The sequence below is a fragment of the Erpetoichthys calabaricus genome, chromosome 4 (genome assembly GCF_900747795.2).
Source record: "Erpetoichthys calabaricus chromosome 4, fErpCal1.3, whole genome shotgun sequence".
Classification (NCBI taxonomy): Eukaryota; Metazoa; Chordata; class Cladistia; order Polypteriformes; family Polypteridae; genus Erpetoichthys; species Erpetoichthys calabaricus.
Window position 1 is genome coordinate 176,819,963 of NC_041397.2, and position 17,081 is coordinate 176,837,043.

General features: G+C 36.3%; 1 protein-coding gene across 1 annotated transcript in view; it reads right to left on the reverse strand.

The window, feature by feature from the left end:
- Positions 1-13,677, reverse strand: part of fgf14 (fibroblast growth factor 14) — an 809,830-nt gene extending 796,153 nt beyond the window's left edge. The window contains exon 1 of the mRNA XM_028799974.2: positions 12,668-13,677. Within this exon, the coding sequence (XP_028655807.1) occupies positions 12,668-12,938 (271 nt within the window). The 5' untranslated portion in view covers positions 12,939-13,677. The remainder of the gene's footprint in view (positions 1-12,667) is intronic.
- Positions 13,678-17,081: the final 3,404 nt, after the last annotated feature.

A 17,081-nucleotide genomic window follows, 5' to 3' on the forward strand; every position in this document is an offset into this window, starting at 1 on the left:
TTGGCCTTCTAAAAGCCCTCATTTTTTTGCCGATTTTGGCCAATATTTTGTGCAGGAAATTAGACCCTTATGAGAAAGAGTTTGTCTTTAGAAAAAATTATCACAAGGACATGAAGTTGTGAATTCTTCATTAGCCAACACCAGGGGTTCATCACCTAATGGGACACAATGGTTCAAAGTTCTTCTCAAACATTCGAAAAAATAAGGATCAGTAAAATAGACATGTGGAACTTTATACTATTTTGAAGTGACTGATCATGAATATGACAATATTTTGGATATTTAATCCTTTACAAGTGGTTCTAGGCCTCTAAGAATCACTCATAAAAACTCACAAATTTCAAACATAAGCATATGAGGTATCGTTTTAGACAATTTCAACATCAGTGATTATGAATTTGATGTTATTTTTGATGTTTTTCTATGGAACTGGCCCTCTATGGACATCTATCAGAGGATGAAAAATTACAAACTTATATTACAATCGAGAATATTTATACATTTAAATTGAAGCTCACATTTTAATATTTCAAATATTTGTCACAACTATTAATGTTTATTATTTACTTCTACCTCATGAAGTAAATAAATACATTTCTTAATAAGACATGACATGGCTCAACAACACAGGCGTACCAGGTGGGGGCGGTGGGGCGGTCCGCCCCAGGTGGCACTTTTTTAGGGGCAGCACTTTTTACTAAACTTTAGTACTAGACTTGTTAGACTTTTTTGACAATTTTGGCTGATAGGTCTTTGGCAAGTTAATGTGTGTTATCTATGTCAAAATTACACCATTAATTACAAATACATATGTTGCAAAGTTATATTTTACAAATGTGAATCTTGACCAGTTTGCCAATTTACTCTGACTGAAGACTCTCTCCGTTGACTTATTCCAACCAAAAGGGATGAACCCTTTAATCTCATTATAAATATTTTATTATTCTCTCAAGATGTAGCAAACATAAGATAGTGTGGCAAGGAAAGAAGTATTAAAATAGAATGAAGGGGCATTATTGAAATACCTCAATCATAATTAAAAATGTAGTTAAAATTTTCATCATTTTCATTTTTAGTATGGTATGTATTACATGTATGTTTTATTTTGTAAGTTGGGTTGGGCAGAAAACTCAGAGATGGCCCAATCAGAGAAAACTCTAGCTGTGTCACTGTGCAACAACTATGTTTCCAGGGAAAAATATTTCCTAAGTTAAAGCACATGTAACAAGGACATAATCAGTATTTTCCGTACAAATAATTAATTTAACATTAAGAAAGTAAATATTGGAAAGGTGTCCTGCGGTGGGTTGGCACCCTGCCCAGGATTGTTTCCTGCCTTGTGCCCTGTGTTGGCTGGGATTGGCTCCAGCAGACCCCCGTGACCCTGTGTTCGGATTCTGCGGGTTGGAAAATGGATGGATGGATGGATATTGGAAAGGCTGGTGCACAGTGTATAACCTAAATTTACACATATAAAAATGATGAACATGGAAATGATGATTGATTGGACTACTCTGACTTTTTCACACCCCAGTTTATTGTGTAATTAATAAATAAGTGTGCTGATTTTAGTGAAGTTGAATGTAATACTAGAGTTTCCTGACAATATTAAGCAGGCATTAAGAAAAAATTAAGAACATTCATAACCACTTAAAACTTAACATTTTTTCAATATATGAAAGTGAACTAGTGAATATAGCAGTTTGGTGGTCCACTTCTAGAATTCTGGATTCAAGTACTGGCCCAGTCACATTTTCTGTTAAATCTACATTTCTCCCAGTATCTCAGAGTTTTCTTTTTTCTCCAGTACTCGACTTTCTTCACCCACATCTATGTAGTGACGCACATGTCATTCACACTATATAAACTGTATATTGTGAATATAAATAAAATAAAAAATATTGAGAGCAGACATATGTTGAGCGAACAGAAATCACAAGACATTTCTGCTTTATTAGTAAAAGCAAGCGGAAGCGCATACAGCTCATTCCTTTTTTGCTTTTACAAATCCCCAGTGAATCAAATGCTTTGCATTTTTTATTTGGGTCTAAATGAGAAAATAATAACTAAGTTTTTGAAAATTGCTGCATGATGCTTGTTTTTCTTGCAGCTGGCATCATAGTCACTGAATAACAACTTTGAATAAAGCAATAAAGTGTGCTTACAACTTTCCGTTTTTTGTTATTTTATTCTTCTCAAAGCAAAGGATAAGATGTAAATCTAAATATCTAGTAAAGTATTATACTGTATGGCAAGCAAAAGATTGCCAAGTTTAAAAAAAAATGTTATTATATTAACAAGAATATGTGTAGGGCATATTAGGGACCACACAGAGACAAACAATGAGAGAGAGACAGAGTGACAGAGAGGAGGGAAGCTGGCATGGCAGATGGAGCCCTTCAGGGGATAGTAAGCCCAGTAGGTTTAACGGGTACCATGGAAAGAAATTCTCCCAGTGTATCTCAGTGAGACAGAGGTCATGTTGCCTTGGAAGGAAGACAGAAGGAATCCCCAGGCACAATAGAGGGAAGGCTGCCCAGAACATGACTTAAGAGCCTACCCAGCTGAAACAAATGTTGTTGTGGGGACAGGCAGGAGATTAGTCACTTTCCACTACTCTTCTAGTTGGCAGCAAACAACTTCCAAAGTGGCTTACAAGTCCACAGCTGCCAATTTTCCAAACAAATTGATGGACTGAAAGGTCTCCTCTCATTTGTCAAGCATCTCATATTTATCTGCTCACATTCAGAAGGGCAGGCAGTTCAAGAACAATCCCAGTGTCAGAAATGTTTGGTGAGTAAAGCAGACCATGGATGTGAGGTCATCTTTGGTCACTACGGAAGATATGAGTCAGTCAGTCATGACAGTCAGTCAGTCATTTTCCAACCCGCTATATCCTAACACAGGGTCACGGGGGTGTGCTGGAGACAATCCTAGCAAGCACAGGGAACAAAGCATGAACATACCCCGGCAGGGCGCCAACCCATGTGGAGAATATGTCATGCTGAAAAACTACCCTGTGAATTGTTTTTTCAGTGTAATTCCCAAAACCAGAAAATGGAATATTACAGAATCAAGTTATACAAAGACATACTTGACATCAGGAAGAGTGACTAAAGTGTTGAGCCTTTGGTCGGGGTATCTGAATGGAGTCTTAGCTGTGCTGTGGGGATATTCTCAGCAAAAAGACCAAAAGGTGATGTCACAGCATGTAAAGCATAAGATTAGCGGCACATAGAGAACCTGAGAGAGGGAGGAAATGATTGTGTGGCGATGCAATAGTGAGCATGGCTGGCTCATAGCTGCCCAAGTCTAGATTCAGCTTTTGAGTTTGTGGAATTTATACATTTTCACAGCTTCTGCATTGTGTGGGGTTTTCTGCTAAGTATTTCAGCTTCCTAAAACATTCAAAATAATATATGGTTTAGGTTAACTGGTGACTAAATTGGTCCATTGTAAGATAAGCCATGTGATAGATAGATAGATAGATAGATAGATAGATAGATAGATAGATAGATAGATAGATAGATAGATAGATAGATAGATAGATAGATAGATAGATAGATAGATAGATAGATAGATAGATAGATAGATAGATAGATAGATAGATAGATAGATAGATAGATAGATAGATAGATAGATGTCACAGTGAGACATTATGGAGGCGTATTACTGTTGGTATAATCGAGCTCCAGTAGCATTTCTTGAAACACTGCTGCTGAATGCTCAGTTACCTGAAAGTCCTCTGTGTTAGTCTGTCAGAGAGTGGATGTGCAGCATGGCTCATAATGGCACTCAGTTTTGTTTTAATTCTTATCCCTCACTACTACCTACATAGTGGCAAGAGTGCATGCTATAACTGAGCCTGCCTTTTTAATCAACTTGTTATTTCAGTGGGCCTCTCTTGGAGTGATGTTACTGGCCCAGCACACAACTGCATAGAAAACTGTACTGGCCACCACAGAGTTGTAGAACTTGTGAAGGATGCCACTTCCCACATTATAGGAATCCAGTGTCCTAAATAAAAAGAGTCTGCTCTGTCCTTCCTTATTCAGTTCCTCTGTGTTACAAGACCAGTTCACCCATTCATTGATGTGGTCACCCAAGTACTTGTAGCAGTGCACCAGTGATTAAACTGTCTCATCATTCAGAGCAGGTTCTTGCTTTGCTTCCAGTGTTACAACTCTCTGAAACCCCACATTCAGGTTTAGAAAATGAATTAGTAAATGTATTTGTATCAGATTTTGGAATAACTCAGCGATCAGCCTTCCAAATGATGAATTGAATGGTCTCCTGTCATCTTTTTAACTTCTTATATTCTTAATGAGTAAGTGAACGAACACGCCTTTATTATACATCACCTACTACACACAGCCAGCTACAGTACACCTCATACTATAATAATAAAGCATATAGGCTATAGGTATACATTTTCAAATCTTACTGCAAGTACAAAAATTTTGTATTTGTTTCCTCTAAAGTGAATTATAAATACAACTAGCTACATAAAAACTGTAAGAACTTTATTTCCTCCTGAGGCTAAGTGAAGATGGTTAAGTAAGATTTGGGTAATTTTTAAAAAATTTTATATTGTGAAGAGCTCCACATGCATTAAATATGCTGTGTTTTAACTAATCATTTCCGAATAAAAAAAGAAAGGCAGATAGACTGGAACAGAATAGAATAATTGAAGCTTAATTTTTTATTCCAGTGAATAGAGTATACAGTGTGTTAAAAGGGTTAGTGTTTGATAATGTTGACATCCATACAGAGAAGAAGCATACATGAATGCCACAATGCATTATTACTCCCTACAATCTGAAAAGGCTCCAGGCTGACTCAGGGATCATGGCAAATCAGTGCAAAGCAAAAGAACACTAACACCAGACTCAAAGGGGGACACAGTTAATGTGTCATTTAGAAAGGTTAATATTATATCCAAAAGGTGCAAATAGTTTAAAACCACCTCTCTTGAGTTTTGTCATTTCAAATATTATTAATTGCAGCAGTTTGTGTAAAGGAAGGCTTATTAAAAAGTATAATGCAAAGTAAGAATAAACTCTGCATGAATATGGTGGCATGCATATTTTTTTAAGTCACATTTTCAAAATGTATAGAGTACAGACAACAGAGAACCCTGCCAACAAGGAACAGTGTGTTTTTTTTCTTCTGTTTCATAAACCTTCTTGCTTAACTCAAAACAAGTTCTCATTACCATCATACAGGAGGCATGAACTAAACCTAAAAGGGAAACTAGTCCATCTCTGGGTACATGTAGGAAAATAGCTCAAAATCATCTCAGCTCAAGAACACTGAAGAATATAGGCACACTCAATCACAAAGGGTTAGGAGTTTGGCAAATAAAGTAAAACACATGGTGCTGTAGGAAGGGCAGGTAAACTCTGCCAGGAAACAGGTGTATTTATTTCATATGCACTGAAGGTAATGTTCAAGGTGCTACTCAAGTAGGCGGTAGGAATTGGATGCTCTTGTGATTTTGAATTAACATAATGATACCTTTCACACAATAGCTGCAATGACAGAAACTAGAATTTCAAAAAAATGTCCATGTATATTAAATATCATGACTAATCTTTTGAAGGAGTAAAGTGGAAGAAAACACTATAAATCCTAAAAAGATGGTGGACTGGAAAGACAAATGATTCACTACTATTTTACTGTATATGTTCAGGTGACAGCAATGAAAAAAAGATGCCTATCTTTACCTTTCTTACTAGAAATATACTTTTCAACTGATGATTACTGAAGAGATGATGAGGAAGTTATAAGAGAAGGAGCTTCTAGGGTTCATATATCACCAAACCATTGTGGTGTATTACAAAAACAGAAACATTCTATTAATGCTATAGGCGAGAAGTATGGTATGAATATTAATACAACAGAGGCGATGTTTGTAAAGGACAATAAAAAAAGAAAGAAACACCACACTAGACTGACAAACGTTACTGCAAATTAAGCAGCCTCACTCTGTATAGATAAGATTAATGACCAAAGATGTATTTCGCAAGAGAGGGGAACTTTTAACTAATTATTGAGCAGGAAAATCAAGAAGAAAATCATTAAAGCAGTAGTGAAAGGCCTAGCATTACAATGTTTAGAGACATGGGCAGTAAGTAAAAAAACATAAAAACATGTTAAGAGCTATTTGAAATCTGAATGTGGAGATAATCAAATGGCAAGACGGTGGGGTGACTTGGTATGGCTACTAACATGTGTAGACCATTTTAAACGTAAAACAAAAATGGGGCTGACACAGAGGAAGACAAGAGAGGGATATGCAAAAGGGAAGATGAGAATGAAATAGAGAAAAGGGGTTAACATGAATAATGTTAATAAGCTGCACAAAAGGACAAGCCTCACACAGACAGCAAGCAAAAACCAAGGACAAATAGAACTGGAGGAGGTGGATTGTACAAATCCATCTTTGGGTGAAACATTGATGATGAAAAGGATGATGGTATGTCAAATGCATTGCAATGTACAATGCATATAAGACATATTTAACATAGTATTTATAGTATATACTGTGGTTAACTGAAATATATTTAATTATAGACAGAACAGTATTTTTAATATGGATTAAATTTAATTTTTGTGTCTTTTAATCGTGGAACATGTAGATAGATAGATAGATAGATAGATAGATAGATAGATAGATAGATAGATAGATAGATAGATAGATAGATAAAATTTCGTATTACATACATATACATATGATTATATTAAAATTCTTAATTAGACATAATACTGCTGACTGGGTTATAAAATTTATAGTTAATATCTGATAAATACAGCTATGTTATGTACAATAATGTGTTCAACTTTGTAGAATTATGTGCTTTTTTGTCTTTCCACCAGCAGTAAAAATAATATAGATTTTGTAGATATTATCAAATTATTTACAGCATAACTATAGCTAAGTAACATTCATTAATCCAGCCATTTTAACAGGAAGCAGAGCCCATTGTGCTTGCAGTAGGTTCAAGGCAGGCAATAACATTGAACAGAAATTTTAGACACATTCAGATACCCATTGCTGCACTCGCTCATACTAAGTTATTTTGTAACTGTCAATCAACCAAGCAAGATATATTTAGATTGTGTGTGAAAACATGAGTACACAGTGGAAAATATAGACACACATAAAGAGAGCATGCAGACTTCACATAGAAAGTATCTCAGCAGGTAGGGAACTGTTCCATTGCCCTGGTGCTGTGAAGCAGCTATTCTGTAACAAGTTGAATAAAAAAGAACATTATAACTCTACAGTTAATGAAAATATAAAATAAAAATGTTATATGCCTGTGCCTCTGTAAAATATATTTATATGTGAAATATTTATAAATGCTGCGGTGGGTTGGCACCCTGCCTGGGATTGGTTCCTGCCTTGTGCCCTGTGTTGGCTGGGATTGGCTCCAGCAGACCCCCATGACCCTGTGTTCGGATTCAGCGGGTTGGAAAATGGATGGATGGATGGATATTTATAAATGTATTCTAGATATCTGAAAATGAGTTGTTCTCTTCTACAGATGTATAATCAATGTATTTCACATGAATTAGTCATATACAGTACATGCCAAGTATAAATATATTATTGTAGTCTGAATATTTGATAATGGAAACCATCACTCTTTCCATTCTCTTAACCCTGTCATTCCAGTTCAGGCTTATTTGGAGCCACAGCCTCTCCTGGCACACAGAACAAATTAACTCTGAAACAGATACCATTCTGTCACTGGGCACAGTCATTCACACACACTTCACCAAGACCACACCAAACAATAGTGCCTTGCATGTTTTAAGGATGTATAAGTAAACTCCTGGAAATTAACATTAACTGCTTTGGAATTCAAGCCCATTCTTCTGTGTTTCTAGTGAATGCTTACCTAGTAAACAGTACTGGACATGTGTGTACAGGTAAAGAGCTAGAATTAGAATTGGCTGGCTCTTCTAACACTAGAATGCAATTATAATCTTACAAATTGCCAAAAAGAATATGAATGTTTCCATGTGACTGCAAGCTTTTTGATATACTCTTAACTATGGGTAGAACTAAATACAGTCTGGCTACATGTAATGAGTAAAAACGTATGAATTAAATTAAATTAAAATTTGTGTATTCAACAAAAACTTGAGACTATGAAAACAAAAACGTTGTTTTTTGTACCCTTTCACCCTTACAGACCATTATTTATCTCAAAGTTCTCTAAATCTTATTTATCCAAGTTAAAAAAACAGACATTAAATGTACCGCACATTGATATTCACCAAACAATATTTAAATCCAATTTATTGTAACTGTTTTCACAGCCTGCAAACTGTTTCAGTTTAACAAAAAAAGATAAGCCTTTGTTGATATCATATAAATAGCATTTATGTAAAAAATTAACACTTTGAAATGAATTGGATGCACATGTTACCTCCAAAAGAAGTGTGTATCACTGAGAAATCCAAATTGCTAATGAGTGTGTGTTGTGTGTGATTGGGCATGATGACAGACTGGCACTCTGTCTGTGGTTGGCTCCTGCCATGTACCCAGTGCTCCTGGGATAGGCTCCAAGACCCTGCAACTTTGAACCAGACTGAGTGGTTTTGAGAATGGTATGTATGTTATATTACAGACGACACATAGAAAACAGGGAATACTACAGTTGCATTAATAAAATGTGAGTGAAAGTATTCTTTTACTTACTTTACTGTATATGAAATTTAAACAGAGCTTATGGTTTGCAGCATATGTAAGTGAAGATATTTATAATATATTGAAGGTGTCCACTATAGGAAATGCATATCCAGAAGGTTGCCGGTTCGAATCCCTGTCACTGCCAAAACAGATCCTACTCTGCTGGCCCTTGAGCAAGACCCTTAGCCTGTAATTGCTTCCAGGGGCGCTGTACAATGGCTGACCCTGTGCTCTGACCCCAAGGGGTATGCAAAAACTAACAAATTCCTAATACAAGAAATTGTATAAGGAGAAATAACAATATATATATATATATATATATATATATATATATATATATATATATATATATATATATATATATATATATATATATATAGCATATATAGATAAACCTAAGAAAAATAACATATTATAAAGAGATTGCAATTAAAATATCTAATAAGATTGTGGACTATATTATACAAGAAGTGAGCTCATGCATTCATTTCCTACAGTCCATACAATTTTTTTAACTATTAAAATATGTCCCATATGTTATAGTTCTCAGTATCTATGTTTTTGTTTTCACTAATAACATCCTCTATCAACTATTTTCCCAAGAAATTGAACTTTAATAATCTCCATATCAGGTAATGAAATACTGTATCACAAAATTTCTAAATCTGATTTCAGGCTAAGTAGGTAATGAATTGACTTTGTACCCTTTTAGATACAGAAGTAAAATGCTCCTCTGTCTTTTAAGCAGTGGAATATGAAGAGAGTAAACTGAGGCCTAATCTCTAAGAAGAGTGCATACACAGCAAAATTGCCAGTGTAAAATTAACACTCAGGTTTTACTGTGCAGCTCTTATTTGTATTTTTCCCTTCTATCAATACAGCTCCTGTAGAGCACTTTTATATTAGATTTATGCTGAAGGAAAAATGAATGATCAACAACAATATAAATGTAACTAAGAGTATTACTAATGCAAGTGCACAGAGATTTGCCTTACTGTTGCAGAGTACTTGTTTTAAATCCTGGCCTGGTCATGTTCTCATGCTGCCTGCATACATTTTCTCTGCATACTAGAATTTTCTCAAAGATGTGTAGGTAAAGATGACAACGTATCTCAGTATATTTGAGTGTAAAGGTGTGATGGAGTGTGGCCTGTTATTGTTATTGATTCTGGAACTTTATCCATGCTGTCCGAGTACATTGTGCTCAGTGCTGGCAAAATGAGCTACTGCTCTGCATGACTCTTAAACATGGATAAGTGAATGAATGGAAGAAAATATGAATGAATAGATGACTGAATGATAGTACAGCAATAAATGCTAAAACTGTCAAACATGGGGACTACACAAATGGATAGAAAAGATGTTGAATATACTTGGATTAATTATAACAGTGTAAAAGCAATTAAATAGTTGTTCTAATTCTTGACTTAAAAGATTATGGAAATTTCTAAATCTTCCAAGTAATAAGCTCAAATATTAGCTGATGAATGTATGGCAGTAACCTTTTTTTTTTGACCCATGTTCTGATTGCCAGCTCATTTAAAAATAGTTCCCAGCACTTAGAATTGCCTAGAATGTCAATCAATCTGTGCCAAAAACTCACAATAAAGTTAAAGTAGAGTAGTTCAAACAGTAATGACCCAGAATAACCTAAATTGTGTAGTTTTAGCTCAGCCTAAGAAAGCTTGTGAAAATTTTGATTATTATAGAAAGTTAACCAAGTTAACCCTTTGTTTTAGAAATATAGACACAGTACGGCTATTGAATAACTGGGTGTCTGTGATATTAACCACCAGAGTTTTGAAAGATATGAAACTTGAAGGTACAGTCACTCTGAGGTACTAGAGTTGTGTAACTGCTTCATTTTTTTTAATTCAGGTATACTGTAAAAATAGAAAACACTTTTTTATAGCTAATGTCTCAGTGAGCTTATCAAGTTGTGTTTTCAGTTGGAAATATTTAATATGTTTTCAGTCAGGTTACCCTCAACATAAAACATGTATCAACCTGCAAAAGTGGAACGTTTTTCCAATTAGCCAATTAGCGTAATCATGTATGAGGCGACTCTTCTATCCTCCAGTGCTTCAGCTGTAGCATTGTGTGTTACTGTCATCATTCTAGATTAAGCATCCCTGTTCACTCCTTGTCCGTCATTCATTCAGTTATCATGGCAAAGAAACGATAATCCTTTGATTAAGTTTGCTCACCAAAATTGGTCTGTTCTTAATATAGCGCGAGGAAGATGGAGGGTGGCATTGCTAAATTTGCTTTCAGATGTTCAGGTGTGGGGCCTCTGTGTCAAACGGCCGCAAAGTGGCGAAGTGCGCATCTTGGCTCTGTCCATGGTTCTGAATTTCAGGCTGCGTGTACAGTATTTATTATTTGCCATCATCATATTATTAATTACAAGGCAGAATAGGCCACAGGGCAAGAGAGTTCACTTGAAAGTACAGCAGAAAGGAGTTGTACAAAGGCGACAGAAACTATACAAGGTATTAAACTTTATCAAATAAATGTGTTGTTTTTTTGTTCTCAGAAACAGGCAATTCAAACCCATCATAACATTGCAGGTTTGAAATATCAGGCAGTAGGCTTGTTCTAGATGTTGGACATCTCGGTAATTTCACAGTTAGTAAGTTGTTACTTGTGAAGGCGTCAGCTGTAAACAAATGGCAGCGCTGTTCGTCCCCGGAGTGCTACTTAATTTGCGCTGGGAAGTTACTGCTTTGCTGCAGCGCGTTTTCAGCGCGAGAGCTTAAAAGAAAACGCGCGACGATTTCCACGCCGCGGTCACTCGGGGATACGCCGATTTCTCTCTGTCTTTTCAACACCGTGTGACCTTTTGTCAAGCGTAGCATCTGAGTTGCGTACGGAGCGGCGTGCTCGAATCGGCGCGTTTCTGCTCGTCAATCGCGGGGTGTCAAGAAAGGCAAAAGAGCTATGATCTACTACACTGCAGTGCCCACGTCAGTACGAAAGAAAACACACGCACTCGCACACTCAAGCGGGGCTTTTCTGCCTTTATGACTCCTACTCATATGAAGTCTGGGTCACGTAAGGCGTCGGTTTCAGTTCTAAAAGCCACTCGGTTGCATACCGAAAGTAGATCACCTGTTTTTTATTCGATCTTCCTCTGACGCAACCTGTACGAGGCAAACAGAAATAATGCCACTATAAATACCCAATCATAAGCGCAATCCAAAAAGAGCGAGCGAGAGAGAAAGCTTCACTTCAATATATCCCACCACTGTGTCAGTTTAATTTTCAAAAATTAAAAGCAACACCAGAAAAAAGAAAGAGTATGAAGAAGAAGCAACAGCAACTGACATTCGAGGAAAGAAAAGAATCATTGCCAAATATTTAAATGAACTGCAGATCATATGGTGAGCTGAATCGAACAGGACAATTTGCATTCTATAATATTCACTGTGCTCACTGGCTTTGGCATGTAAAAAAGCGTCATCTGGTAATTCTAACAGCCAGATTATTCTGAATTATAAAATTACAGCATCAGTTGAAAGAAAGGCATCCTCTATCCCTCTGTATATATATGTGTATACCCCCCCCCCCCCCCCCCCCCCCCACTTAATTTCTGTTCTCTCCTGCAGCCACAAGATTCGATAAGCAAAAGTGTAGCATAAGAGAAAAATGCTGCAGCAGCAAACGTTTTACTAGTAATCAGATTAATAAAAATTGCCGAAGCAACACAATAGTTCAGCGGCGTCACAAAGGCAATCTTTCTAATATAACCTGACACAAACCCAAGAGATCCGTAAGAAAAGTTGCCAGCCTTGCCGATTACATGGTGCAAGGCTCTTTTTTCCCTTGATGCCATGGAACTTGTATGCATCGTTTCACTGCACAAAAAATTGTGATTGCAGATCTAACACAAGCACTAAAACAATGCATAAGCCGGCGAACAGACAGCGGGTCTGAAGCGACAGGCACTGGACATAGGCTTACCACTTTGGCTCTTGTTTTTCTTAAGACTCTTGCCACAAAGACACTGCAGCATATGCGTTCCTTTGCTGAAAATGTTCCAAAGAAACCACATTGATTTGGGCGAAAAGCAATCCAGCAGCTTAGACACCCTGAGAAAGAAGAGATCCTTGCGGTTGCATAATAAAACACTGGGATCAGTTCTCCTGGACAGGGGCACCAGTTTTACCATAGGAAAATATAGAGATTTGCAACTGGGGGTTATGTTATATTCCAGGGTTCGTCCCGTGTTCATTCACTTGCTCCGATTTGTTTCAGTCTACTGAATGAAGGTTGTTTTCCTTTTCCCCACGATGCCCTATGTTAATAAAAAGAAAGAAAAGAAAAAAATAATAAAAAAAATGTACAGCTATCTCACCAAATTGCATATGCTTTGCCAGATGCAGTTGCACGACGTAAACAAAACAGAAGTAAATCGAAAACAGGAGAACAGTTAATAATTCCCAAAGATTAAACCATCGCCTATTAGTTGATCGGTATGAGGAAAGGGTGGATCTGCAGAGCATCAAAAGCCAAGAAAGGATTCATCCTACAGAAAGACTGCAACGGTAGCCCCAACAAAACAACACATAGCCAAATCAAGTCCGTCCACTTCTCCTTTAAAGCCGTTTACTGCCGAGATCAATTTCTAATAACCTCTTGCTTCATTCCAGGGGAAAAGGCACCGCTTAATCAGACAGCTTTTTTTTTTTTTTTTTTTTTTTTAAAGCAGTACTGTCTCTCAGTTTTTTCGGGGTGGGGGGAGGGAGGGGAGGGGATGGGGGGGCTTTTCACAAATTAGCCGCTGACATCTCGTTCTCTTTCCAAAAGTACCATGGATCCGAAAAATATTTGCATGTTATTTCTCTCCTGCTTGAGTCTGTGTGTTAAAAAATAGATGGGGAGTAGGAGGAGGGGTTGAATTGAAAGATTGGCTTTCCATTACGTAAACACGTGGTTCAACACCGTCACAAACGAGACGTTTCTCTCTCTCTCTCTTTCTCTCACTCTCTCTTCACTCTCTCTCTCTCTCTCTCTCTCTCTCTCTCTTCTTTTTTTCAGGATTTCAATATTACAGAAAAATATGACAGATTTGTTTCGTAATTTAGATCAAAAGGCAATACTGGGTAACTCAGAAATAGAAGGACCGGGTAGAAATGCGTTTCATATTCATATTTCAAGGAGAAAAATAATAGCGTTTTGCAGTTGGGCTTTTCTTAACCCGTCTTTGGTTGTTAAAAGCTAGGAAGACGGACAGATAAACATACGTATAGATAGATAGATAGATAGATAGATAGATAGATAGATAGATAGATAGATAGATAGATAGATAGATAGATAGATAGATAGATAGATAGATAGATAGATAGATAGTACTGTGTGCATTTTCTCTGATAAAGGCTATCTAATGCGGACCCCAACTAAAAAGACGCGTTTCTATAAAATGTACTGTAGGCATAAACAAACAAAGGCAGACGGCCATGTAATTATTTCAATTCAACAAGTGCACTTTTTTCTTTCTTTTTTGGCATTAGCATCGAAGCAACCTATAGAGAATAATTACATCACGCAGGTAACAGGTACCCATTTTAAAGTTGTAGTATCCCAGCAGATCCGCACGGTCCGTATACCGCAGCTGCTGCAGCAGTGACAGGTAGAGAGGTTCGCAGCTTTTATTTGAGAATGACTTCCGGATTCTCTTTTTTTTTCCATTTTTTCCCCCTAGCTGCTGTGGAATTTGCTGAGCGATGATTTTACGCCTTCAAGTTAAAATACGGAGTTTAACTGCGCGTTAATTCCTTATCGCAACGATTTAACACGGTGTTTTCAAATTATAAAATGGAAAGCTTCACATTAGGTCCCATGGGACAATGTCCTATGCGACATTTTTAAAACCTCCACAATAAACACATCATTAAACGACATTTTATAACTGCGGCAAGTCGTTGATTTTTTTTTTTTTTTTTAGTAACAGATATGACGACCAAACTCCGCGACTATGATTTGAATCACGCGGGGGAGAATTCAAAAATGATTCACTTGTCATCCGTAAGGGATTTAGTGAAAACACAATCATTATTATCTTCTTCTTATCAAAAAGTTTTCTTTGCACAAATATTTGAAATGGTGGTGCTGAGGTGTCACCCGCTCCACTCAGGTCCAAACGCATGCAATATTTGCTATCCAAAGTCTTGCTACTATCAAAACTTGATTCTCCTGGTTAGGAACTTATAATATGACAAAAATGAAAAAAAAAAAAAAAATCTGTTCTAAAATTAGACTAAAATTATCTATCTATCTATCTATCTATCTATCTATCTATCTATCTATCTATCTATCTATCTATCCTTTTTTGTCACTCTCTCATATTAGTTACTGTACATTAGTCCAGTTTATATGGGTGGGTGATGGTGAGTGTGACCAGTAATGGACTGGTGTTTCCTTTATATCTCCTGACTCTATACTAGATAAGTGGATTAATATGGATGGATACATTATTTGTATTTACACTTAGCGTTACAGTAAGAACTAATGGTCATCTCAGTACAACTCATAGAAAGAAATATATTGTATATATCTTTATAACTCATACAAAGAAATATATTGTAAATGTAAAGTAGAAGATTCGCTAAACAAAGGCCCACACACACATTATAAAATTAAAGCATAATTCTCCTGGTAATAAGAAATGGTTATTGATTTAGTATGAAAGAAAAAATATTCAAAAATATAATAACTATTTGTTAGATTTTTTAAAATTTTCTTGCATTTTGTTCTAACTTTGCATCTATGTGCACACTATAATATATCCCCTCTATATGGAAATTGTGACTTGTGTGCTCAGAATATAGTCAAAAGGGCAGGTTCCATTTAGGGACCACCAGGTTTTTTTTATTTTTATGGAGATGGTATTTGCATTCATTGACAGCAGGGTCTCCCAAGGACTAGGATCTTATTCTTTTTGTGAAGTTTGCCCTTTTTTCCCTTCTATGCATGGATTCATGCCAGTTACTCCAACTTCTCTCCACTTCCTAAAGGCATGTGTATGAAGCTGAGTGGCATGTCTTAGTAGGTCTGGTACGGCTGAGTTTGGGATTTTTTGGATGAGGTTACACAGAGATATGATTGCCTCCTATTCAGGATTTGTTCCACTTAATACAATGCTATGTACTGTATACCCTGCCATTCTTTCTTAAACTCTGTACAGTGCCTTGAGCATGGGAAAGGCACTATATAAATAAAATGTATTATTATTATTATTATTATTATTATTATTAGTTCTCCAGGACATTCTGGATAACTGGTATATATTGATATATATATATATAAATAATTACTATGGGAAGATTTGTTTTCAGTGTTGGCTAGGGAAATATATTACTTATCTCGAAGATTACATTTTTGCTGCTCCTCATGAGTAAAAGCCCACTATACAATGTGAGTGGAGAATGTTTTTACTTTTTTGAAGCAATTTATGCTATAAAATAAAATAGGGGCTTATGTTTTTATTTTTTTCTTGTGCCAACAAAGCATTGCTATTGAGCAAGCAATATAACATCATGATGAAGATAAACTAGGTAGAACAGGTGTTGAGTCAACAAAACATTATTATGTTCACAGTTTGCATGCTTAATTCTTCTCCTACATTTTGTACACTATTTTTGAACACAGTCATATTTTCTCTAATATTCCTAGGCTATGGGTCTGCACTGGTCGGTCACACACCATCTGTTGTACTAAATGAGTGAAAGCAGTAGACCACAATTTATTACATGCCTTGATGTTCATTAAAGACCACACTACATGTAAAAGTGTCATCTCAAACCCATTTAAGTTTAATGTATCATAATTGTTGGATATCTGTTTTACTGGACAGTTACATGCAACAGGCCAAAACTGGGCACAAAAGGTTTGTAAATACCAACTGCAATTTTTTTTGTATAAATAAAAGGCACTTATAAACAGCAACATTTAAATACTAAGCATGTGGCATTTATTCATTTATTTAATATTTTGTATAATGTAATTGAATCTCAAAGACAAGCTTGGGACTTAAATACCCCTATTGATTGTAAACTGAAGATCAGCTGAGTCAAATACAATACTGCAAGGATACAAGGACATTGCTAGAGCATTTTTGCTGTTCCAGAAAGCTACACCTTGCAGAGTTTCAGTGAACTGAGTGTCACATGCCCCACTCCACACAGTTTTAGTTTTGCTTCACCCTTGCCAGAGCCAGCCGTTCTCTTCAGCTGACAGAAGTATACAGCTGCATCCAGTGATATCTAGGCTTAACAATTCATGGTGAGGTGCTCCATTATTTCAAACTCAATGCAATATCCAGACACTTTCAAAAAAGATCACCTAAGAAACATATTTCTGCTGAATGATCAAGCAG